General features: G+C 32.2%; 4 protein-coding genes and 1 long non-coding RNA gene across 8 annotated transcripts; 3 read left to right on the top strand and 2 right to left on the bottom strand.

Moving 5' to 3' along the window:
- Nucleotides 1-229: 229 nt before the first annotated feature.
- LOC128279219 (transmembrane 9 superfamily member 12-like) lies at nucleotides 230-2,886 on the bottom strand. Of its 2 annotated transcripts, none has more exons than XM_017747459.2 (2): nucleotides 2,654-2,886; nucleotides 230-2,432 (listed from the first exon to the last, which is right to left on the bottom strand). In XM_017747459.2, exon 2 carries the CDS (start codon nucleotides 2,360-2,362, stop codon nucleotides 395-397), a length of 1,968 nt encoding a protein of 655 aa, XP_017602948.1. In that variant the 5' UTR covers nucleotides 2,363-2,432; nucleotides 2,654-2,886; the 3' UTR covers nucleotides 230-394. The 2 variants fall into 2 exon arrangements, with proteins under 2 accessions (XP_017602948.1, XP_017602954.1); XM_017747465.2 differs by having other exon boundaries at nucleotides 230-2,400.
- An 82-nt stretch (nucleotides 2,887-2,968) lies between these two features.
- Nucleotides 2,969-5,718, bottom strand: LOC108450072 (adenine DNA glycosylase). The gene is made up of 6 exons (XM_017747519.2): nucleotides 5,178-5,718; nucleotides 5,000-5,059; nucleotides 4,350-4,567; nucleotides 3,708-4,249; nucleotides 3,515-3,621; nucleotides 2,969-3,195 (listed from the first exon to the last, which is right to left on the bottom strand). The coding sequence occupies exons 1-6, from the start codon at nucleotides 5,643-5,645 to the stop codon at nucleotides 3,112-3,114; spliced, it is 1,479 nt and encodes a 492-aa protein (XP_017603008.2). The 5' UTR covers nucleotides 5,646-5,718; the 3' UTR covers nucleotides 2,969-3,111.
- A 3,973-nt stretch (nucleotides 5,719-9,691) lies between these two features.
- Nucleotides 9,692-12,733, top strand: LOC108466784 (glyoxylate/succinic semialdehyde reductase 1-like). The gene is made up of 8 exons (XM_017767154.2): nucleotides 9,692-10,063; nucleotides 10,259-10,369; nucleotides 10,463-10,564; nucleotides 10,762-10,863; nucleotides 11,231-11,346; nucleotides 11,577-11,655; nucleotides 11,727-11,897; nucleotides 12,494-12,733. The coding sequence occupies exons 1-8, from the start codon at nucleotides 9,959-9,961 to the stop codon at nucleotides 12,581-12,583; spliced, it is 876 nt and encodes a 291-aa protein (XP_017622643.1). The 5' UTR covers nucleotides 9,692-9,958; the 3' UTR covers nucleotides 12,584-12,733.
- A 5,861-nt stretch (nucleotides 12,734-18,594) lies between these two features.
- Nucleotides 18,595-20,812, top strand: LOC108468874 (uncharacterized). The gene is made up of 3 exons (XM_017769750.2): nucleotides 18,595-18,849; nucleotides 18,957-19,037; nucleotides 20,526-20,812. The coding sequence occupies exons 1-3, from the start codon at nucleotides 18,736-18,738 to the stop codon at nucleotides 20,535-20,537; spliced, it is 207 nt and encodes a 68-aa protein (XP_017625239.1). The 5' UTR covers nucleotides 18,595-18,735; the 3' UTR covers nucleotides 20,538-20,812.
- A 1,538-nt stretch (nucleotides 20,813-22,350) lies between these two features.
- LOC108468740 (uncharacterized) lies at nucleotides 22,351-25,842 on the top strand. Of its 3 annotated transcripts, XR_008285898.1 has the most exons (4): nucleotides 22,351-23,161; nucleotides 24,263-24,409; nucleotides 25,242-25,383; nucleotides 25,492-25,842. It is a non-coding gene; the product is annotated as an uncharacterized LOC108468740 (long non-coding RNA). The 3 variants fall into 3 exon arrangements; XR_008285897.1 differs by lacking the exon at nucleotides 22,351-23,161 and having other exon boundaries at nucleotides 23,169-24,409; nucleotides 25,472-25,842; XR_001868994.2 differs by lacking the exon at nucleotides 22,351-23,161 and having other exon boundaries at nucleotides 23,566-24,409.
- The last annotated feature ends 297 nt before the right edge of the window (nucleotides 25,843-26,139 follow it).

Raw genomic sequence — 26,139 nt, 5'->3', positions numbered from 1 at the left:
AATTTTTTCAACTTAATCCATGCTTTTTTCGGTCCACACTAATTGTGGAACTTGACAAAATTTCAATCTTTTTACATGCTAGATCTAAAATGCCCATAGGTACACGTGTTTATAAAAGGATTAATGTGTTTTAAATATACTCGAACGATTCAATTATTTAGAGACCAATTTAAAATTTGAACCATAATTAAAGAGTAGTGAATTGAGAAAGATAAAAAATACCAAAGGATTATTAAAGAAAATAACTTTTTCTATCTGATATAAGAAAAAGAGAGAAAAATAACGAAGTTAAAACTTCAACAAAAAATCAAAACAATGAATCAAGATATCATCCTCCCATACATTGCCAAAAGTCTTTCAAAAAGATCAAACAAAGGGAAAATTTTTAAATCAATTAATCAATCTTAACGGACGAGAAAAGATAATGAACAAAATAGAATGATGTGATGAAACCAATGGTACCAGTAGCCAACATGATCGCAACCGCCATGATCATTGAGTAACCGAGGTAAAGAACAGCTGAAACCGGGCCACTCAAGCTCTGTAAGTCGAAGACAAGGTAGTTGATGGAGTAGAGGAAGACATAGAGCGAGACGGAACCGGATGCGAAGAATGCGTTCCACCACCATCGCCAATCCTCGACACAAAGATGCATGTAGGTGAGGACAACAGATACTTCAGCACAAACGATGATGAGGAGTAGAAGGACGATAAGCAAGAAACCGAAGACGTAGTAAAACCTGCCAAGCCAAATGCTTGAAAGGATGAAGAAGAGTTCGATGAAGAGGGTTCCGAATGGAAGGGTACCAGCACCGAGAACGAGTAGCCATGATGGATATTTGCGTGCTGGGATTTCTCGTGGGATTTGGTTGGTTCGTACGGGGTATTGGATAGGTTCAGCTCGGGTACCTAAGTATCCTCCTAAGAGAGTGAGCGGAACCGAAATGCAGAACCAGAGAGATAAGAGTATGAAGTAGAGAGAAATCGGGATTGCACCGGTACTTTTGCTGCCCCATAGAATGAAATTCAATGCTGTAAGGATAACAAAGACGATTCCTGGGAAGAAGCATGCGACTGACCAGGAAAGAGACCTCCATCCTTCTGCAGTTCCTTTGAGAGTTCTCCAAAGACAAACAGCGACGTATCCGGCAGCTATACCTAAGAAAAGATAGAGAATGATCATCCCGGTGAGTAGCATTCCTCGCGAAGCCGGTGACATGAAACCCAAAGCTGCAAAAACTATTGTGACTAAAGCCATTCCCATAATCTGAACTCCATCACCAATCATGATGCAGAGAAGCTTCGAGTGATTAGGTTCTCTGAAAACATCACCCACGACAAGCTTCCATCCGGAAAGCTCCTCATTCATTTGTGCTTGAGCTTCTTTGTCAAGTTCCTCATACCTTGTCAAATCCCTCCTTACGGTTCTCAATAAAATAACAAACACAATACCGGCTAAGAAAGTGATCACCATTAGAGAATTTAGAATGGAGAACCAGTGGACGCGTGAACCTTCCATCTTCAAATAAGCATCCCAACGAGACGGCCATCTGATATCACTTTTCACGAATTCAACCTCATAAGTAAAAGAGATCCTCTCTTGTTCCCGTATTATCTGTGATTTGTCTAGCTCCAATGGGCAGTTCACAGAGGAGATATTGTCATACATGTGAAGTTTAGTCATGACTTCTGGATCATATTTAACACTACACGGAATAACCTCGAAACCAACAATCTCAAAACCCGAAGCTTTTGTCTTATCAGCTTCGGAAATCACACCCATCCCTTCTTCCCCGGTTCCGATTATCTGCACACCACTCCCTTCATACTCATGAACCAAAACTTTAAACTTAAGGTGATTGATAATGTAATCGTCATTACTATTCGGCGGAGTATACCCAATCGGGAATCCCGTCCATTGAATGTTGACCCCATTTTGTTTCGTGATCCTCATAACTGGCAAATTATCGAGAATCATATTCACTTGATACAAATCTCGAGTCCTTTGTTTCAAAAGCTTAACCTCGCGCTCGTTCAAAGGACTGGTAGTGCATAGGTAAAGAGACTCATTCACATTCATTCGAAACCGATAAGGTGAGTTATCGATCTGATCTCCCATTAGAAGCTCACCGAGATTCTCGGCACTTTTCTTAATCCCACCCATCGGTTTACAGTAAGGAAGACCGTAATAACTAAATGGAAGCTCGGTTTCGATTGAAGTCAAGGAATTAACTTTAGCATATATAGCATCTTTAGTCGAATAAGTATGCATGTAACTCCCGGGCAAGTAAAATCCATAACAATGATGAACAAATAGAATCAATAATTGAAAACCCCAACAGATTCCAGGAATGTTCCCCATTGATAGCTGCAGATCTTGAAAAATTACAGAGCTATACCCTAAATTGAAGCATTCAATATAAAAATGGAATCTACACAATTCACAAACAATAGATTTTTCAACATTTAGTTTCAAACATTGATTAAACTAAACAAAAAAATCCAAAACGAAGAAAACCCAGATTGAGAATTTGCATATTAGATCCAAATTCATAACAATAGATTGAGAATTGGAAGAATAAGATCTAAAAAGAAAAACCCATATTAGTAAAATGCTGAAAAAACAATAAAAAAAGAAGATTGGAGGAAGAACCTGAGAAAGATCTAGCAGATCAAAGTCTCCTTGCTTTTTTGCTTCTTAATAGTTTTAAGCTATTAGGAATTTTGCAAATAATCTGAAGAGAATTGAACAGGGAGATTGGGATTATATATATATAATGTAAGTGAGGAATGTAAGAACATATATGAACAAACCGAATAAAAAGAAATGGACGTTTGAGCTAGAGTGACAGTGACAGAGATGTCTGTTCCGGTTAGATGCTTATTGTCGGGTTTGGATCCAGTTTATGCGTGATATTATTAGCATAATTCATAATTGTTAGGGTAAATTACATCAATGGTATCTAAATTTTGTTTAAAATTAGATTTTGGTCATTCAACTTTCAAATCTTACAAAACTGTACTAACGTACAAAATGATCCCTCAATCGTTAAAGATTAAATATGTCATATATTTCCCACTTGTTTTGCCACCTAACGTGTTCAACTTGGTTCATGAACACTTCGGCCTTTTCCTCGATGGGACGGAATTGTTGGATGATCCGTCTTGTTTGAATTTTTGAACCATGGAGTATACCTGCATTGAGGAAACAATAAGATTGAAGTAGGATTAATGACAATAAGCGGAAAGTTTTTAAGCTATGTTGCTCCGGTTCTTCAATTTTCTTGACATAACTCTATTCGGATCCCGTGTTCCACGTATATTCAAATATGGGCATATCGATATGACTTCAAGGACTCTCTAAATACATAGAAAACTATAAAAATCTGTACGTACCAATGTTGGATTAAAGATTCTAAAGCTTTTTCGAACTTTCTTCTGTTATATCATTCTAACCGGAGCTTATAAAGATGTTGAAATTTAGAAGCTACTTGGAATATCAACCATGAAATACCTTCCTTACAGCCGATGTCAATCCCATCCTCGAAATGGCTTCGCTGTCCAAAAGTTTCCAATCCGTGGTGTTTATGTCATCCTCTTCGAACAACACATGCTTTCCACCTACATACCAACAGAGGGAAAACAAAGGATACTTAATGCAGAGCAATATGTACTTATATATACATGTTTGAGAGAAGGCTCGGAACCTTTAAGATGTAACACCAACAACTCGACATAGATCTTACGCCGAATGTGACTGAAAACATGGACAAATTCCCCGACAAGTTCCCTAGAAATTACATTACAGTTCTTTGGAGGGTTAAGTTTAAATGATTTCTTCAATAGTTGATCAATTAGTTTTCTCCTCATGGATAAGTCAGCTTCTTCATCCAATGTAACACATGGGAACTCCCAAAGACCGGCAAGTAAACCTTCATCCGGCCGTTTGACGAGAAGGACTCTGCTGTTGGATTTGGTTTGTTGCGATCTATCTTGGCTTCTGGATATCTCCACAACACTGACGGTGGAAAAATCAATTCTCTGTTTGGCTTTTACCACTTTCATAGGATAATCCGTCACCATAACCAACTCATCATTTCTGGAATTATGTAACGCACGACATTGGCTCGAAACAGGACACGAAGTGCAGTTTGGGTTCAATGGGGTGCATAAAGTTGCACCAAGTTCCATTAGTGACTGGTTCAAATCCCCAGGGCGTGAAGGATCGACGAGTTGAGCTGCTAGCTTCCTGTATGAAGACGGAATCATTTAACAATTCCTAGTCCCGGACAGAGAATAATTGTAAAAGAATTGAAACCTGAGGTGTTGCAGACACTAATAAAGCTCACCAGAAGCTCTTGACAGTAGTTTTGTCTTTTGGATTAGCGGAAATAGCCTTTAGTCTTGCAAGCACCCTAACTACATTTCCATCAACAACAGGCACCACCTGTTTGAATGCTATTGAAGCAATTGCTCCGGCCGTATAATCTCCTATTCCGGGAACCTTCCTCAAGGCAGAAACTGTATTCGGGAACTCAATTCCCTCAGCAACAATCATCTTGGCTCCCTAACATGAATATTTATGCATCAATAAACATTTTGGCCAGTTTTTATCCACAAATTGAAATCAAATGCAATACAATCATCATGGACATAGCCATACATGAAAGTACCGAACTGGGAAAGGTAAAAGTACCATGAAGGCTACTATATTAGAAGTCAGTTTGTATTTTGTTTCTTTTACTCAATAAATAGACAAATAAATCTCTATATTAGTTCACAGAGCATATTAATCATTTCTCTTGAAAGTTTCATCCATTTGTAATTGACGGAATAACCAGATGATGATACATTGCCCCTTAACGCATAGAGACCAATTTACTTACTTTTTGAATAAATGAGCAAAATACAATCTGAATACCGGCCCTCCATCATACTTTTAGAATTCGAGTAACATAGCAGCTAACATCAATGGCCAAAAAGGAAAACTAGAGCTCACCTCTAGAAGAAAACGAGCTCTTCTGTAATACCCTAACCCAGCCCACATCTCATTCACTTCCTGCAAAAAAATACCATAAAAAACAAAAGAATTAAACTTCAATTTAAACCCCCAATCACCATAAACAAACAAATAGAACAAAGATAAAATCAAATCAGATCAAAAGCATTATAGAGACCTCAAGAGAAGCTTGGGAAAGGTGTTGAAGAGTAGGCCATTTTAACATCCAACGATTATAATAATCAATCACAGTTTGAACCCTTGTTTGTTGCAGCATCACTTCCGAAACCCATACTCCATATGCTCTCTTTTCTTCTTCTTCTTCTTGAACATTTTCGCCATTTTCTGATTTTTTTGTTGATGTTCTCCATGGGAGGTCTCTTTGGTTCTTGTCGTACCATTCTAACAACGATGCCCTTATTTTGTAGGTATCTTCTTCGCTAAACAAATCTTCTATGTCACCTATCTGTTCTTCTTGTTTGATCAACTGTGGTCTCTTCTTTTTGTTGGTCTTCGCCATTGATAGATGAGATAGCAAATTGGGGTTGGTTTTTTTGAAGTAAGACCAGCTGCTGCTGTTGATGAGTGCCGTTTGAAATTCGATCCCGCGCGTGGGGAAGGGCAAGTAAAAGGGAAAGGCAACCATACCAAATCCCAATCCGAACCGAACTCAAACCCGACTCACCGCTCCAACTCAACGAACTCAACGAAACGAAAGTTATAAATCTAATTCATGGTTAATTGCATTATACGTCCTTAAATTATAACTCAGATTTTAATTTAATCCTAAACTTTAAAAACATTTTAATTGAGATATCAAAATATCATTATTATAAGTTTTTCACTCTAGCCATTAGCTTAGATAATAATGTAAACTTAAATATGACATGGAGTATATTTAAAACAAGTAAATTAAATTATAAACATGCGTATACTTATTATATGGACTCACCTTGTGAACAAAGTAGGTTTAATTTGATTTTTTTAAATAGTGTTCTTAAATTTAATTTGGTAGTGTGGCACTAATTTTTTTTAAAATGGTTTTTTTTTCATGCTAGAAGTGGTCCTAAACTATTAATTTTATCTTATTTTACCAAAATGTGTACCACATTCAATAAAAATGTGCCATGTGCCATATCCTCGTTGATTAATAGGTAAATAGGATGAAATTAATAGTTTAGGAACTCTTGAGGACCAATTTGAGAATTTGGGTATAATATAGAGTATAATTTACTAATACACCAATATAATTACACTCGAGTTATAAATGTAATATGAGGCTAATTGCCCAACATCTTCAAACTATGATTCAAATTTTAAATTAGTCCCAATTTTCGAAATGTTTTCCTTGAGTCCTCAAATCCTATTAAGCATGTCCATTAGTGTGAGTGTTAAATGTCAACTCAGATATTGTAACACCCTGAAAATTTTTACAGTAAGATATTTTTCTTAATATAGTAAAATAAGGAAATAAAGTGACAAGAAGAGGAAAATTGAGTTATGTCACTGTGGATTTATATTATGACATATTGATTCAAGAAAGGACTAAATTGTAAAAGTGAGAAAAGTTTTATGGCCCAATAGTAAATACTTAAAATTTGAGGGATTAAAGTGTAAATATAAAAAATTAAAGGACTAATAGTGAAAATATTTTAAGGGTGGAATGATCTAGAAACTAAGAAAAATGGATGAATTAGGACCAGATTTAATAGGTGAAGAATTATGAGGGACTAAATAGCAATTTTACCAGATTAAGTGATGACTCAAAGATGAAATTTTAAAAGATCACGAAGGGTAAAATGGTCAATTGGAAGAGAGAAATCTAGAAAGTAATGATTATATTGATGATATTTTATAATTATTTAATTAGAAAAATATTATTTTATTAATATTTAATAAGATATTTATTATTATTTTACTATTTTATTTAGTATATATATATGTGTGTGTGTGGAAAGGAAAAAAGAGAAGAGAAGGAACAACACCATCCATTTCCATGCATCCCACGTTAGAAAGAAAAGAGAAGAAGAAACTTTCCTTTCTTTACAATTTAGTCATTCCACAAATAATTCATTATTTTCATTTAGAAATCAAAAGAATTTCCATAGCTACCAAGAGAGAAAAATGTTTAGGAGACTAAGGGGAGCTAGAATATCAAGTTAAATTCAAGAAATAGAAGCTAGAGGAGAGAGAAAATCAAGTTAAAGATTGGAAAAAATAAGATAATGTGAGAACATCAAGATTTCCATGTATTTTTAAGTTTGATATTATTGAAAAAGCATGGAAATGAAACTAAAGTAGTGTTTTCTTATATATGGTTCTATGTTATTGATATATTAGTGAAGAGAGATAAGAGAAAGTGATGGGAAATATTGTAGAGAAAAGAAATAAGGGTGTTTTAAACTTAATAATTAACATTTTGCACTAAAACAGTTTTGGGCAGCAGCAGTAGTCTAACTTTTAAAAATTACCAAAAATTGTAGAAATCGAATTAGAGAATGAATAAAATATTAAATTAAAGCTTATTAAGTCTAGTTTCTTATAGAAGAAACCGTGTAAGAATGGAATTGTGAATCATGATATAATAAATTTTGTGAGACAATGTTAGAATGATTTTGGGTTCCCCTGTTTTGACTTTGGAAAAATCATTCAAAATTGGAGAAAAATAATTAGGTTCTTAAAGTTATATGTTTAAAATCCTGAATGTGTCTATTTTCAATAGAAACAAACGAGAACATCATCTGAATCCTATACAATAAAATAATTAATTTTTAGTAAAGAAGGGTTAGAAGCGTAGGATAATGAATAAGGGTGACTTTAAAGAATAAAATGTACTTATTGGCTAAACCAAAAATTCTGAAAATTTTATGGTAAGAAGATACGTAAGTCTATTTTCATGAAAAATTAGCGGATCTTTTCGAGTTTTGTAGTCAAAATATAAATAATTTAGTGACTATGACGCAAATGGACAATTTTGAATATACAAATAAGTAAATAGTGAAATTATTGATAATGTTACTTGTAGCATGTTATATAAATTAAGGATGTGGAATGGAGAGGAGGAGGAGGAAAATATGTATGAATATTCAGCTAGCATGGCTAATTTGCATGTTTTAGGCTCAGGGACTAAATTAAATAAAAGTAAAACTTTATGGATAATTTTGTAAAAATGTTAGAAATGACCAATCTACGTGGAATGGATTATTTTATTATTTAAAATTGCAAAATTGAATGAAATTATTAATTTAGTTCAAGATCAGGGAAAAACATGTTTTAAGGATTAAATTGAAAAATGTTGAAATTATGGAAAATTCTGATATTTTATAGAATTTATGGGTTGTTATCAATTTGTATGAGAATAACGGCTGGAAAAAAGGATTAAATTGCGAGAATTTTATTTTTGAGCCTAAGGATGAAATCGTTATTAATTAAAAGTTTAGGGGTAAAATGGTAATTTTATTTAGAGCATTAATTGAATGTATTCGAACATGAAATAAATAAAAATGAAGATCAAATTTATTTATAAAGATCCGGATAACTCGAATACGAGACTTGAACGTAGAAAACAAAAGATATCGGATTAATGAAATCATAAACATGAACAAGCAACGAGGTAAGTTAGTGTAACTTGAATTGTATTTTTAAATGCATGAAATATCGATATAATGAATTATCTGATTTATATTTATGAAGAAATGGCAAGAGAATAATATTTATCATGACATGTAAATATGTGATTATCTTTGATACGTTGATATAAGGAAATTAAGTATATTGAGACGAGTAATAAATTCAAGTAAAACATGTCGAGAAAAATAAGTACGTTTAAGGGGCAATATGTTTGATTTTAATTGGTTCCAAATATAAACGTTAGATGAAATAAAATATCTGATAAATAAAGTGGTAGCTCCGGTAATGCTCCGTAACTCTATTCTAGTGATGGATTCGGATTAGGGGCGTTACAGACATTAAACTTATTTAAAAATTGCAGATCAGATTATAAACAAATATGTACATATCGCATTAATATTTTGAATATGACTGGTCAATTACTAGATTAATAAAAAGATTTAATTGATACAATTTAAAACTTCAAAAACTCAATTACAACATTTTAAACTTTAGGACCAATTTAAAATTTGAATGATAGTTTGAGGACATATGATGAAATTAACCTTATAGTACAAGATTTCATTTCGACGTTAAATGTATCATGGAGGCCTTTATACTAAGAGCCAATTACATTTTGCCCCTCTACTAAAAAAATAGATAAATTAACCTTTATACATTAGCTTAAAGAGCAAATTGATCATTTTTATTAAAAATTTCATCTATTTGTACTATTACAAACTATTTGGATAATGACATGTCATATGTTATGTGTACCTCATATTGATGTACGAGAACTAATTTTTAATAGTAGAAATTGATGAAATTTTTAATAAAAAAGTTAGTTTGCCCTTTAATCTAATATAAATGGACTAATTTACTTATTTTTAATAGAAATAACAAAATATAATTTGACTCTTAGTATAGTAGACATTATGGTACACTTACCCATTTTGACTGTCTTTGTATGACACTGAAGACTCAACAGACTACGTGGCAAATAGTGATTGGTTCGAGACTCCAGTTTATCTCCATCATATACCACAGACTAACATATCCTCTGAGGATTCCGAGAATAGTGGAGCACGATCACCCTAGCTTTCAGAGGCTTACGTGGAACACATCCATCCGTCCATTAACCCACAATCAAGATAATCACAAATTTACATGATTAATTTACTTGCTAAAACATTATAATACCTTAGTAATGGAATACCATATTTCAGTAAGCTATTAAATTACAATAAAAAAGTGATTTTTCATTTACACATTTTCCCCTTTTTGGTAGATGAACTTATAAAGAAGAGAAAAAAGAGAGAGAGAGAGAGAGAGCAAACGAAGAAGAAGATAATGGAGGTTGGGTTTTTAGGATTGGGAATAATGGGCAAAGCCATGTCAATGAATTTGCTGATGAATGGATTTAAAGTCACTGTTTGGAACAGAACCCTTTCTAAGGTACTTTCCATTACTCTCAACCTAAAAAAAGTGATTTTTTTTTTTGCTTACTTTTTCTTTGGATTATTATCATCAATCTGTTGCAAACTGTTCCCATTTTGAGATCTGATTGATGGGTTTGCTTTTGTTTTTAGTTTTATGTATTGGGTTGAAAAAATCAAAACTTTGATTGTGTTTTATTGTGTAAATTTGCAGTGTAATGAACTAGTGGCTCATGGTGCTTCAATTGGAAAAACCCCAGCTGAAGTGATTAACAAGTGTAAGATCACCATTGCTATGCTATCTGATCCTGCTGCTGCTCTTTCGGTAAATACTGATTCTTTTTTGTGTATGTGCATACAAATTGAATCTCAATGAACTGTCATAACAAGGAAAATTTGTGTTTTGATGATTGCTTAGGTTGTTCTCAACAAAGATGGTGTTCTCGAACAAATTTGTGGCGGTAAAGGTTACATCGACATGTCGACCGTCGATCCCGAAACTTCTTGCAGGATCAATGAGGTTATTAGATACTTGTTTGATGGTGTTTGATGGTGTTTCTTTAATGTTTCAAAGTAAACAATGGCATGTTGGTTGGATCAATTTTTTTTTTTTGTGTTTAACACTCGTATTTGATGCATATTGTTGCATGATTGAACATACATATTGTGTTTATAGTTAAAAAAGAGTGTATTGAATGAATGAATTTACTCATGTAGGCGATTACATCAAAAGGTGGACAATTCCTCGAGGCCCCTGTTTCCGGTAGTAAACAGCCTGCAGAAACCGGTCAACTGGTGATTCTTGCCGCTGGAGATAAGGTAAGTTCGTGATTGACATGTATTTGACATGAGTATCGAGATATGACTCAGAAAAACTTGCTCTACTTTGTTAGACATGTATTTCTAGATAGTAGAATTATATGTTAAGGCCAATTAGAACAAACTAAATGTGCCATTTTATCAAAAACTTATGTGAACTACGCAGATTTCTGGATTTTTTTAGGATAACCAAAAGATCATAGTATAGTTTGATCATTTTCCTCGAAATACTCGTGTTCGATATGTTATAAGTTTATATTCATAGTGTGATGAAACTCACCCTTTTCTGTAAGATATCATGCTGGAGCTTCTATCAAATCACATTCTAAGCTTAAATGTTCAAGTTATTAACGGTTTGTAAATGTAGGCATTGTATGAAGCAGCAATGCCAGCTTTCGATATCTTGGGGAAGAAGTCTTTCTTCTTGGGACAAGTCGGAAATGGAGCTAAAATGAAACTTGTTGTCAACATGATCATGGGCAGGTAATGGTGGCTCATTTCGCTTTTTCTTTTCCTTTTTACTTTGCGGAACACGAGTATGAGGATATGACCTTTCAAAGACTCTAAGTGCATGAAAAAACTTACACCTGAATCAAATAACATAGTTTCGGTTCAATGAATAAGTTGGAATAATCAGTTTTCAATATTCTTACTATGAATTAAGAACTACATGAACTCAAAATCAAGGATCATAGTTCATTTTCCCTTTGTAGTATGATGAATGCATTTTCGGAGGGACTCACACTAGCTGATCGAAGCGGACTGAACCCACGTGACCTTCTTGATGTGCTGGTAAGATCACAACCGATCAAATATTCTGTCAAGTTGTGGCAAATCGGTATGACCGGCCTACTTTGTCACAGGACTTGGGTGCCATTGCTAATCCGATGTTCAAAGGGAAAGGACCAGCAATGCTCCAAAACAACTATTCCCCTGCATTTCCTTTAAAACATCAACAGAAAGACATGAGGTTGGCTCTTGCCCTGGGGGATGAAAATTCGGTACCGATGCCAGTAGCTGCTGCTTCCAATGAGGTTTTTCTGTTCTTTCAATCTTTGCTTGCTGTTTTGCTTGAACTCTATTGGATACGGATACCTGTCCACAACTGGAATGTTTAATTTTGTCTCTTTGAAGGGTTATGAAGAATCATATCTCCATACCCCATACTTGAAATATGCCTCAACTAGGTAAAAGTATTATGGAAGCCCCTATACTAGAAGTCACATTGCATTTTGGCCCATCTACTAAAAAATGGGCAAATTAGTTCTTGTATGTTAGATCAAAGAGTAAATTGATCATTTATTTTAAAATTTTCATCCCTTTGTACTGATAAAAGCTGACGAGACTGACAAAATAACCAAACAATGACATATGACATGTCACATGTATCTCATTCTGAATACAACAACCAGTTTTTAATAGTAAAAATGAGTGAATTTTTTAATAGAAGATCGGTTTCCTTTTATATTTAACGTACATGGACTAATTTATCTATTTTTTTAGTATAGGAGCCAAAATGCAGTCCAACTTCTCGTATAGGGGTCTCTATGATACTTTTACTGCTCAAACACAGAGTATCAGAAATAAAAAAACTTGATTTGTTATTACTTTTTTTTTGGGGGGTTTGCAGGCTTTTAAGAAGGCTAGAAGCATGGGACTGGGAGACATGGATTTTTCAGCTGTGTTTGAGACCTTGAAGGTTCTTAAACATTCATCTTAATATATCATATGGATTTATAAATGTCATGAAAACACGAACAATGTAGGGGACTATATACTTATTTAGGGTTTTGATTCTTACTTTTGAACAACCATTCAGTACGAAACTGGAATTTTTAGTGCTACAATAAATAAATTCAATTATGTGAAATTAATGTGGTATGATAAGTTATTTAGATGCATAACTAATCAATCATTGAAGTTTTGGAAGTCTTGAGATTTTTTTTCATGACAGAGTGTTTTGAGTTTTATCATTTATACCTTCTTTGTCACGTATTATATACGTTAATTTAAAGCTTTTATTTTGTAATTCGTTTCAAAAGACTTCAACTGGTACATGCAAAAAATTAGGCCAATTCAATAGTTTTTTGTTCAATTTTGCACGGAGTCAAATTCTCATTGGTACGAGTAAAGGGAATAGCCCCTTGGCCTCTGATTTTCATATAAAAGACACAACGATTATAAATACCCTCTATTAATTTCTATTATGATGGATTGAATGTATTTCATAAGGAATCATAGAAAGATGCAACGACTTTTTTTAGGAAAATCCGAACGAAAAATATATACTATTCTCTCATTTTTATCGAATCGATCATAATTTCTATTTACATTCCAAAAAAATCATGCACTGCAAATAGGAACCAATAAAGAGGCCTGCGATCCCATAGAATTAATAAAATGGCCTGAGATCCCTTAGAACTAATAAAAACCCTAATAAACCAAAGAAAAGAAGAAGATAAGGATGCAACAGAAATTGCTTGTTTTTCGAAATTCCACTGTAAAATCTATCTATATAGATTTTAATCGCCAACTCATATGTTCTAGATCTAGTTGTATTTTATTTGAATTGAGAAAATAACAAAAAAAAAAAGACTTTACTTTTTTTGTTTTTCGAAGTAACTCTCATCAACTAGTACTATTTTGATATGAACTTTTATAAGGAATTCATCTAATTGCTTCGATCTAAAATCATCCCTTTTATACGATCGCCTTCAGATCTACTAGATATGTAGACTTTAATTTCATACATCTGTTCGGTACCGATCCACTTGCTATAATCCATTTAACACTATACTATGTTTACGTATACATAAGAAGGACTTTTTCATTTATGTTCGGTTCAGGGAAGCCGGATGTTATACAATATTTTACTAAATAGGTATCTATGACATCTAAGTCTTGAAAAAAAATAGATAAGATTTGGTCCAGGCTCCATCAAATCTAAAAATCTTAGTTTTTAGAACATACAAAGATATAGAAGCCATTGCAATTGTCAAAAATACTAAGCCTACAAAAGTCTTCAAATGCGAATCTTATAAAATTAGTGAATAACGAATCAGCCAATATTAAGTTATAAAGACATCAGAAACTCTAAAATAATCGTATTTGAGTTAAATGTTAAAAAATAGAAAGATAAAAGCTTTAGAGGAAATACCATATTGAGATAAAAAGCAAAACATTAAAAAGTGAAACAAAATTCAAGAGGAAGGAAAGCTCATACAGGTTCCTCTTTTCACAAATAGAGAAGGCAAGAGAGCAGCGACGAAGCCGGACAGGTTGAATTTGGAAGTGCCTTAACTTTTCAAAGTGGTAGAATTGTTTTAAAGTCCCTTTAGAAATTATAAAAATATAAATCAATAATGGTAAATTTTATTTATCCCCAAACATTTATAATTTATATCGTACCCATTCAAGAAAAATTTTCGACTTCAACCCTGTAAAATAGCTTAAAGAAAATGCTCATTGAACTTACCTAAAAAATAATATAAATACAATATAAAAATATAACTATTCAAAATTCTATAAAAATAAAAATTTATTAATTTATGTAAAAATAAAATATAAGAACATAACTAGCAAAAGAAAATCAAAATTAGTTCAATAGGCCATTGTTTAATACGAAAACCAAGACCAAATAGAGTCTTTTTCTCCTACCTTCTACACTCTGTCTCTTTCTCTTGGTGCGGTGTTTCCATATTTTTACGACTACTACCAACCCTATTTTTTTGTTTGTCTTTATTTTACCAAATTTCCAACCTTATATATTAAAGAATTAATACATTAGTTGAAGATGTTTTTGTTAGGACCGGTTTTAAATTAAATAAACATAAAAATATATATTTTTATAAAAATAATTAATTAGTTCATATATGCTCTTTTTAAGATAAAGCCTAGAATTAGTGAATTAGTTATTAAGCATTAAAATAGTTTGACTCAATACAATGTTAATTCACTTTACAAACCAACAATGGAGGAGGGAGAGGCGAAGTCAGGAGTTCAATACTGAGGATCAAAATAAAATTTTAAAAATTTGGGATCAAAGGTAAATATTTATTTTAAAAAAGTTTAAATTGAATACTTTATAATTGAAATGGATTAAAGTTAATATTATACCACTTACGTAAGGGATTAATATTATAACACTTGCGTAAGGGAGGTCAAAGTCACTGCTTACTCCTTCTTGCCCCTGGTTACAGCCACAAGTATTATCATTTGCAGGAGACCTCGTTCCCTGTATAAGGGCGAATTTGAGGGGCAGATAGGGCCTTAGCCACCACCAAATGAAAATATTTCCATATAAGTCCCTATTAAATGATTAGATTACAATTTAATTTATGGCAAAATTGCATTTTGATCCTCAAAATGAAGAAAATATGTTTAATCCCTTTAAATATGATGAAATCATAGATTAATACATTATAAAATCATGTTTTATTATTCAATCCCAACCTTTAAAATTTTTTTGGATTCGTCCTTGTCTTGGTATCTCTTTTTCATTTTATGCAATCTTACTTTTCTTGCTTTTCTCTGTTACAAAATTTTTATAGAACTATAAATTCCGATACCCTTCATGTCTTACCTTTATCTTGCAATTTACCTAAAATCATTCAAACTCTCTCCTTTCATATTCCTACGAAATCCATCTACAAATCTGACCCATCATCAAAAACATATATATTTTAATCCTTCACATGTTGAAATTTGATATTTGCGTCCCTAGATTTTAATAAGGGTAAATTACACCATTTAGTTACTAAATTATGGGTAAATTTTCATTATGGTCACTTAACTAAAAAAATTACAATTTGATCACTGAACTATTCAAAAGTTTTCATTTAAGTCATTGGACAATTAAAATTGACTCTATATGACTCTTAGTTCGCATTGTCTGCACCAATCAAAAGCTTTCTTTCCCTTTCTCTTTTACAATTTAGTTTCTTTCATGAAACAACTTTTAATGTTACAAATCTAAAAACCAAAATTCAAACAAAATTTTTCTCTGATCTTCGACACTGACCATTAGATTGACTTGGATCTAAGACATATTCTTCTACTCGTCGTTGGATATTGATCTACCATATCGATTGTTGAATTGTTGTTTGGAGCTCATTGGTGGAACTTATAAAAAAAAATAGCCTAGTGACTTGAATAAAAACTTTTAAATAGTTTAATGACTTAAATGAAACCTTTCAAATAATTTAATGGTCAAATAATTTTTTAAAATTAAGTAATCAAAATATAAATTTACCCATAAATTTAATGACTAATGATGTAGTTTACCCTATTAATAATCAACTATCAAATAACCTGGTAGATCAAAGGAAAAGAAGGGTTTGAGTTGCTTGACTATTAATCAAACACTTTATCGGTAACTGAAATTAAATTATTTTAGAAATACTTAATATTCTAATATCATTTTCACTATGATGTAAGCAATTGGCACCCCTTTTCCTTCAACTCCAAAAAGATTCTTTCTTCCTTCCAAATTCATTAATCAAATTATTATTTTTTTATGGCTTCACTCCCCAGTTTTTAAATTTTGACTCAAACTTTTAAAACATTGGTAGAATATTAATATTATAATTATTAAAATTTTAATTCATATTTATTACATGAATAATTTAAATCTAATTTGTAAAAGAAATAAAAAATCTCATAAAAATTTAATAACATTAATTTGATAAATTAAAATTTATTAATATTTTTAAAATTATTTTGAATGAAGAAATTAATTGAACTATTAAAGTTTTACATGCATTGACATGCTACCTTATGCAACAGTTCACTTATATTTTATAAAAATTTAAAATATGACATATTGTATTAATGCTATTAAAATTTTAGCAGTTCAATTAATTTTTCTTTTAAGAACAATTTAATTAAAATTTAAAAATTGATAATGAAAGTGACAAAAGAATATTCGTTAAAAGTTAAATTATACCTATTTTATTACACATTAAGTTTAAGCTATACATAACGCGATTAATCGTTAGATTATTTCAACATATAAGGACATAGGATACTTCAATTATTTTTGAAATCTCAAAATATTGAAAATAGGTCAATATTAATACGTCTCTCAACCACCGAAATTATAAACAAATCTCAATCAGTCCTTTTAATACAAACAATTATAATAAAAAAAAAAAATATCTTTTTAGAGGGTTCTTTTGCAGGAATAATCCAACTAACATGTCCATGGCTGGCGGGTTAAGTCCCTTTATAAAAACAAAAACCATCCACTGCCTTAATCTGCTATGAAATAGACTCTTCTTTTTCCTTCTTCTTGTCTCTGATAATTACTTATGTCAAGTCAATATCCCGACAACGGCTACCCGAACGGGTGGTCCACTCATAACAGCGACTATGGTGGCGGCAGCTCTTCGACGACCGGTGTTTGGATTGCAGCCGGAGTATTAATAGCTATTTTGGTGCTGCTAGTGATTTATTATTTCGCAAGGAAAGGCAAACTTTGGTGTTTCTCTTGCAAGATTGAATTTGGTTCTGGTCACACTCACCATGGTTCCTCCAAGTGTTGATATTTAAAATTCATACCAGATTCAGAGTTCCATTTCTGTGTGTAATCCGTTTCGGTAATGTAATCTGTAAGGGAAAATTATACTTTCGAGCTTTTCTTTTGGGGGTTCAAAATTTGTTAGGAAAAAAATAATGATGTATTAGTGTTTAATTGATGTTTCTTATACTGTTATATTTATATATCACTTCTCGTTATGTTATGTTTTTTTTTTTTTTGGTAAAACCCTAACCATAACTCAACCTACACCACATATGGGACAATGAACACCCTAACCATAGATTAACAAATGGGTTCATTTTTTTTTTTTAGAAAGAATACATTGTTTTGTTAAAATAATAAGGGTTAATTTTACTAGACATCTTAAATTATGATTTTGATTCTAAATTAGTCCTTAAATGTTCTGATTGTGTTTTTGAATTATTAATATTATATAGAAATATTCAAGGTCTGAATTCTTACCCAAACTCAAAGGTTAGTTAGAAATTTGAAGGGTTTAAATCAAAATATTAAGCTCGAAGAATGAGCTTGAGTAAAAAGAAATAAGTCCATTTTAATATATAGGCAAGTTTGAACAAAATTTTATATCCATATTTTAGACTTTGTCAATTTGAACAAGTACAAGATGTGTTAATACCTCTAATATCATATTTAATTGGTCCTTTCATCATCTTAACATTAATTTGAGAATTAAAGGCCAACTTAAATATGACATGGAACATCCATAAAATATATTTATCAAATTTTAAATACGTTTGCACCTATTATATTTTAAATTGATAAAAAATTGGAATTTTTTAACAATCCTATATAATATTTTAGGCTCATAGTGGTAAGTTGTCACCAAATTTCTTAAGTTCTTAGAAATTTCTTTCATTAAAGAAACATGATGAGAGAGTTTATAGTCAAAATTTATAATCGGAAGTTGGATCCTACTCATAAAAATGAATCACGTTCGTGTCGAATCATATTTAAACCTCCACGCTTATCTCTTGAAAATTATCGTATTTAAATCTTTACTCCAAGTCCAAAAAGTTTACGGTAACCTTAACACGTACTACGAGTATCGAAATCTAAATTAAAGACATATATTTTGAAAAATCCGAACACTGCGGGGAAATAAGAAAAATACAACATTATAATAAAAGAGCCCACATAATGAGGGTTATTTTTTGGGGTAAATGGGAATTTAGGCCCAAGTTACCAAAGGATTTTGGGCTAAAATCGAGCCTAAAATTAGTTTCAGAAAACAAAACCTTCATCTTCTTCGTCTCGATTTCACGATTCTGTCTTTTTGGGTAAAAGGGAAAAAAAAAAAAAAAAGAGAAGGAAAAATGATGCGAAGTCGGTTGCTATGGTTCAGCTTAGGGTTTTCGGTGACAGCGGCTTCAATCTCTCAATTCATATATAGAGACCTTTGGACTGATCGTTACGCCCTTAAATCTGATGTACTAACATCTGTTGTGTTTTGGTTTCTGGAATTTGGAGAGGTTTTTGGTAATTGTATTGGTACAATTTGATTATAATTTATTTGTTTCTTTGAATATTTTTGCAGATGAAGGAGAAATTCGATGCTTTAGAAGCTAGGGTTTCGAATCTAGAATCCCTCCCTACGGAGAATCCAAATCCAGCTCAGGTACTTATATTTTTCTTTTTAATTAAGAACTTTTAGTTCTGTTTTATAATTGGTTAACTAGTTAAATTTGATGTTCAGCTTAACAATCCAGCTCATGTTTATTTGCAAAAATAAGTTTTTAAATGTTGTGGAATGAATTTGAAATATAAACAAGAGAAAATTTGGCATAATTGCTGTAGAATTTCATCTTTTTATTTATTTGGATTTGAAATACTAATGACTTGTATAATTAACAGTGTTAATACTTTTTTTTTGGTCTTTGGGTATTATATACACAATGTACTTCCATTTCCTTTGGTCTTTGAAGTATCATCATGTTGATGCTTCAAATTTTTTATGATATATGGTGATTATATGCTTAATTTACTTCCTCATGTTGTATTGAACTCTATCATTTCAAAATTTTTATGGTATATGGCAATTATATAAATAATATACTTCCGTGTGTAGCTCAGTGTTGTTAAGGGCACAAGGGGCACTCTAGGTACTAGAACCCTTATAATGCCTCAGGCACAAAAAAAGTGCTAGCCTGAGTGATGTAAAGCGCAATATATTTATGTGCGAGTATTTGTAAGGCTGTTTGTATATATGTTTGTATGTGTGTATATCTACATATATATACATATAAAGCTTAAGATATATAACAAACTCTAAAGTATGGTCCAGTTTATCTACAAAACATGCATTTTTTTATTGGTCAATATGCATAATTTCCTTATAGTCAATGTTGGTTGTCGAATGCTCAAAAATGCCTCACTTGAAAGGGTTTGAGGCATTTTTGTTTTATAACACTAAGGTGCAGGTGTGCACCTTGACAACACCGGAGTAGCTCAAAATTCAATGAGCTTCCTTATATACTAAAAAACGAAAAGGCTTTCATGGATTTTCCGAATTGGTAGCAGTAGTATTTTTGCTGTATCTACTCTTTTAGTTGAAATTTTTCATGATTTAGCATCACTGACATGGCAAGGATTTATCTTGCATTTTGCTCTAAGATGGGAATTTGAAGGCTTGAGAGTCTCATCAGTGTTTACATTTGAGATGCATGTTCACTCGACCTTTTTTCTTTTCTCTGGTCTCTTTTGTTCTTCTGTTATTTCTGGTCTTCTCGCTGGGCACGAAACAAGTTTTTAGCCATGAAAGGCTTTTAGAAATTAGGGTTGCCTGCAGCCAATAGGCATATTCTGGGAAAGAACTTTTTCTTTATGAATCGGGAAAGAATTTATATCTAAGCCATGAAAAGTTGCAAACAACTGCAAGGAAATGGAATTTGAGTTGGCTATGTGGGATGAGTACACTCCGATACACCTTCATACATTGCTTCTTTCAATAAGAAACTACCTGTTTCTCAATTTAATTTACATCATTTCACTAGTTCGGCATGAGCTTTCTTGGTTCATTTGGGAATTTTTTCCCCTTGAATTCACTTTTTGGTTCATTGATGTCTCTAAGCTACTTAATCTCATCCTGCATTCTTCTTTCTGGCAGGTTGATGGCTAGATGTTTATTTGGGGTTCACATAACTTTTGTGCTTTGAATATATTTGAATTTTTTTTGTTTCCTTTTTATTATATATTTGAGGTTATTGAAACTAAGAGTTCAAAGCTCTATCAACAGACGGGATCACCCGGTTGTTGGCGAATGTATTTGATTTCGAAACAAAAAGGTAAAAAGAAGATTTAAGTTACTTTTATTATGACATTTTGAAGAATGTTGTTGTAGAATGATCGTTGCCTTTTTGGAATAATGTGATTTAGTATCTCCAAACCATCAAATTTTCTTAATAGAATACAACCTACTGTTATTTTCAGGGTATTAATCATTTTTGGTTTTTCATTTTTAAAGCTTGAGTTTTATGCGGATTAACAATCTAATTGCTTGATCTTGTTCGATTATGCTTGTGTACAGAGTAAAAATATATTTGATTAAGTTCCTTCTGTGTTTGAGACTCGTATTTCAACAGAATAACAAAAAAAGCTAAAAAAGAGTCTGGGTAATTAAATATATTCTCAAGGCTACACATCTAGGGTAAAATTGCAAGTAGAAACACAATATATTCATATTAGAAGGCAAACCCCAACAAGCATGTTGAGAAAAATGGAAAGCATTGTGTACTTTGTCTTCCAATCAAAGTCTGCGTTGCAAACTCAATCTGATCCAATTTCCTAACTTGTTCACCAATTGAAAATATCCATGTCTCAAAGACCTGTTAATCAGTAACGAAACAAAAGCTCCCCAAAATCCAACAAAGAATCCAGTGGCCATCCTAGTAAAAAACCACAAAGGCTCAAACAATCCTTCGTCACTTCCGCTCCTATTTTCAACATTGCTATTTTTAGGCGACTTTGGTAGCTCATCTCTAGGACATTTCTTCAACGAGGTTTCGCATAGTCTTGGATTTCCTGAATATGAAGTAGCATCGAAACTCTACAGTTGAGTGCTTAAGGGAATTCTTCCAAACAAATTGTTATTTGACAAGTCCAAAACACTGAGAAAGGACAAATCGGACAAGCTCTTCTAGATTTCGCCAGACAAGTTGTTTGTTGACAAATAGTGACTCCATTGCCTTCAATTGGCCAATCTCCCTAATTATGCATCCACTCAATGTGTTTCTTGATAGATTCAGAGTAATCAACCCTTGCAGACTTGCTATTTCTTGAGGGATTTCTCCACTTAATTTGTTGGATGACAAGTCAATGCTTTTAAGTAATCCAAGGGTTCTTTGATATTCTTGTTCCACACCTTTCCATATAACTAACAGATGATCATCGAAAAAGCCACCATGTTTCACAATATTGGAATTAATATCATAAATATTAGGATAGACATACCCCAACACGATCGTTGCTATCAAGCTCCCAAGGTTAGCTATTGTGGTCAAATTGTTGAGGCATGATGGAATGCTTCTTGATATATTGTTGAGAGAAAGATCCAATACTTGAAGAAATTGTAGATGACATAAAGTTGAAGGTATGCCACCATGAAACTTATTTGATTGTAGATGAAGAACAATCAGACTCTCTAGTCTTTTCCCTATCACGATGGAATGGTTCTAGTTAATTTGTTTTCCCCCAAATCCAAGAGTTTTAATTGGGTACAATATTCTAGGGATTGAGGTATTTCACCATATAAACTAGTGTTCCTTAGATGCAATGATCCCAACTGGTTAATTGATCCCAATGAATTAGGGATTACCCCTGACAAATTATTGTTCTCCAAATTGATAATAATAACGGCTGGTATGTAGTCCAACAATTTGGAATCTAACCCGATAACAAATTGTTAGAGAGATTAAGATAAGACAAATAATTATCCTTCTCTATGCATAAGAAAGACAATGATCCATTGAACATGTTGTTGGATAGATCCAACATCGATAAATTAGACAAAAATTGAGGCATGTGACCATAAAAAAGATTAGAACTCAAATCCATTAAAGGGAAACTATCAAATTTTAGTGGCAGATTTGGAACTCTCCCACTAATTTGGTTGAAGCAAAGGTTCAAAAACAAGTCTTGAAGGCAAATTCTAGAATTAATCGGGAATGACATCTGAAATGTTGGAGTTGGAGATATCTAGATGCAAGAAATTAACTTGCTTCTTAAGCTAACTGGGAAATTGGGGGCCAAGCTCGCAGGAAGTCAATCCAATAAAATAAAGTTGAAACGGAGGGTTCCAATCAGAGCTGGGATGGAATGACAAAGCATTAAAAGATATGGACAAAAATTGCAATTTGGTAAGATTTGAAAGATGAGCTTCAGAAATGACACCATGCAAAGAGTTGTTGGAGACATCCAAGAGCTCAAGTTTAGACATTTTCCCGATGCTCAAGTGAAGAGGCCCTTCGAATCGTTTTCCTCTAAGAGATAATTCTCTCAAAGATGATAATCTTGAAAGATCAGGCAATGGCCTAGTGAATCTATTTTCATTTAAGGCTCCGTTTGTTTGCAAGGGTTTGGTTTTCGGGAAAACATTTTCCTACTTTTACGGTGTTTGGTTGCAACAAAACATTTTACACTTGGAAAATGTTTTTCAAGATACGGGTAAAATCTCATTCGTTTTAGGGAAAATATCTTATGGACTTTTTTTTTTGTAAGACATTTTCCATCTCATTCTTCATCCAGGTAAAATTGCTAATCCTTCTTCCATTCTTCATCTTCTTATTATTTCTTCTCTTTTTCCTTTTTCCGTCCCATATTACAGACGTTATATTCGAGGTAAACCTTCGATTTCACTGTAAATTTTCTTCTTTTTTTTTTCTTAAAAAAATTGAATCCATGGGTTTTCTGGTAGAAATCAAAATGGTGTAGAGCTTTTGCCGTTACTGAGATAATTAGTGGGAAAAAGATCAGATATTTCCCATTTTTTCTGTCTAATATTTTTCTTAAATAATAACAAATCATTTTTCTTGGTTTTCTCTTCGTATAAAGATGGAATTACTAATTGAACAAAACTGTGAACTTCTAGTTTAATTCATTATTGGAATTTGAAAATTATCCAGGATTATGTATATAAAGCTTTTAAATTTTATTAATTGTTTTTCATTTCAAATTAGCTGGATTTGAATTCATAATTTACAAAAATATCTTTTTTTGTGCCGGTATTAGTCACTCTTAGCTTGGTTTCATTATCTTCATTGTTGCGTACATAGTCTCTATTAGCTTTTGTATTTAATTTGTTTGTCTACTTCCCACTAAAACCCAAGCTTTTTCTGGCGTCTATTGCGTTGGTTTGGGTTTTATGCCTTTCTTTGTTTCTTTATTTTTAATTTTTTTCTGAGTTTGGGATTAAAATATGAAAATGATAATCTAAATGATGAAAATGATAATCTAAATGATGAAAATGATAATTATTTTTAACTCAAGATAAGGGTAAAGTTAGATACATGAAGAGGCAAATCATTGCAAAATGATGCATTATTTGGAAGTGGAAAGGGATATGCTTAAAAATGATACTTAGAGCATAAATTTCTCACCATAGGTTGATTTAACAATGCCCAATTTGCACCACATATAACAACATTTATTTTTGTTTTCTGCTAATCTGTAGTCCAACTTTGTTTTAGAAGCATTTGGTAATGCTAAGACTGTTAGGAACAATAACTCAAGGTGAGTGTATTTTGTTTTAACAAATTTTACACCCTGCATGTAGTAGATTCTATGTTATAATCGTTTTTTTTTTCACCTTTACATGCATGTTTTGAATGATGTAACCGTTTTGGTAAGTTTGTGGAGATTCAATTTGACCGGAGGGGAAGGATTTCAAGAGCTGCCATCATGACTTATTTATTAGAAAGATCACGTGTTTGTCAAGTGTTTAATCCTGAGAGAAATTATCACTGTTTATACATGCTTTGTGCAACACCACCAGAAGTAAGTAGTTTTTGATTGCTTTAATCAAGTTGCTTATAAATTACTTGATACAATGTGTTCTTATATAGTCTTTCCCCCATTAAGCATTTTTCATGTTTACTTTTAATGATTTCTAGATTATCTTAGTACCAAAATGTTCTGTCTAGAAAAGGATTTGGGTTGGGAAGTTCTATTGTGAGAATGATCTTTCCCATATTTTTAGCTTATGATTTGAATATATCTGGATATGCTTAATGTTTGAAGGTTGTAATTTGGGTTGAACTATGATAATTTTAATTATCTCTTATTCTTATCTATCCCCATTTTCTATTTGATTCCCCATCTCCCTCTTATCTTTGATTTATTTATTAGTGTCATTCTCTTGGCCAACAGAAGAACAACTTACAAGTTAAAAGAGTTTCACTTTAACATTCTCTTTGCCAAATTTATTATTGTTGAACTGGGGTCTTTTAGGATGTACATTGGAGGCCCTGAGATAAGATTATTATGTGATTGTGTGATGGCTTCCATGTGATGTGATTATAGACATGAGTCATTTATCCTCCAAGCTTAGTGTCTAGTGATTTTGTATCAGATGTCCTAGCATGCCAGTGGTCCTAACAGACATTCACAGCTTGTAATAGTTGTAGTATAGAACATCAAATATGAGGCAGTTTCTAGTTTCTAGGAAACCAGTTTTTAGCCTTTTGTTTAACTTAGATGTCATATTACTGTCTTGATCTGAATAAGAAAGGCCTTCAGTTTTCTAAATCTTTCCACTTCCAATTTTATTAATCTTCTGTTTCATGCTTTGATTTTAATTTCTGTCTACCTTTATTCAATGTAATATTAGCTTATTGGAGATGAAGAATCAACCAAAATAAGTTAGGTCAGCTTCCACAACTAAGCATTTCACAAGTATGAAAACTTGAAGGTGGTCTGTCAATGGGTTAGGCCTCTACACAAATATGAAAACTGGAGAGCAGACATTCTATGTAAGTTTTAGTTTAGCAATATTTCAATTTCTGCTAATTTATAACTACTTACCTCGCTATAATTTTACAATTTTCACTTTGGATTAAGATCAAATACAATACAATCAGGTCGGACATCAACTGTAAGCTCTTCAGTGAAGTTGAAATCACAAAATAAGAAACGCCAAACTGGTAGAGATCCTATAATCACACAAGAATCAGTTGCAAATTAGAAGCAAGCGAAGAGCTTTGGTATATTGTTAGTTTGATATTGAATATTGGATTTGGTTGGTATTAGTACAGAGTTTGTGCTGCTATATCCACTGTTTTGTTTTTGGTAAATGCAATATTTTGGTGTTGGTTGATATTGCTATAGGCACTTTGTTATTGTTGGGTTCTTTTTGCTTGTGCAAATGCTGGATGGGTTGATAAAGGCCTACAATATTTCCACTCAATAAAGGACATACAAGGATTAATCTATACTGCTGATCATTGTGCTTGTATAATTGACTTATTAACTTGATGTGGAAATATATGAATTAACCTATAATACTGATCATTACTATTGTATAATTGACATATTAGCTCGATTTTATTACTTTGGTTGTTTCCAATTTATGAAAGTTAATATTTTAGCTTAATAATTGAGTATTATTATTTATTTAAGTTGATTTATTTATTTATAAATAAATCATAGTAATGTATGTAAAAAAATTAAAATATAAATTTATTAATATATATAATAAACTCAATTAAACAACGAAAATATAATAAATT

The sequence above is a fragment of the Gossypium arboreum genome, chromosome 7 (assembly GCF_025698485.1).
Source record: "Gossypium arboreum isolate Shixiya-1 chromosome 7, ASM2569848v2, whole genome shotgun sequence".
NCBI lineage: Eukaryota > Viridiplantae > Streptophyta > Magnoliopsida > Malvales > Malvaceae > Gossypium > Gossypium arboreum.
Note: the sequence above shows the minus strand (reverse complement) of the source record. Positions and strands in the feature narration are given on the sequence as shown.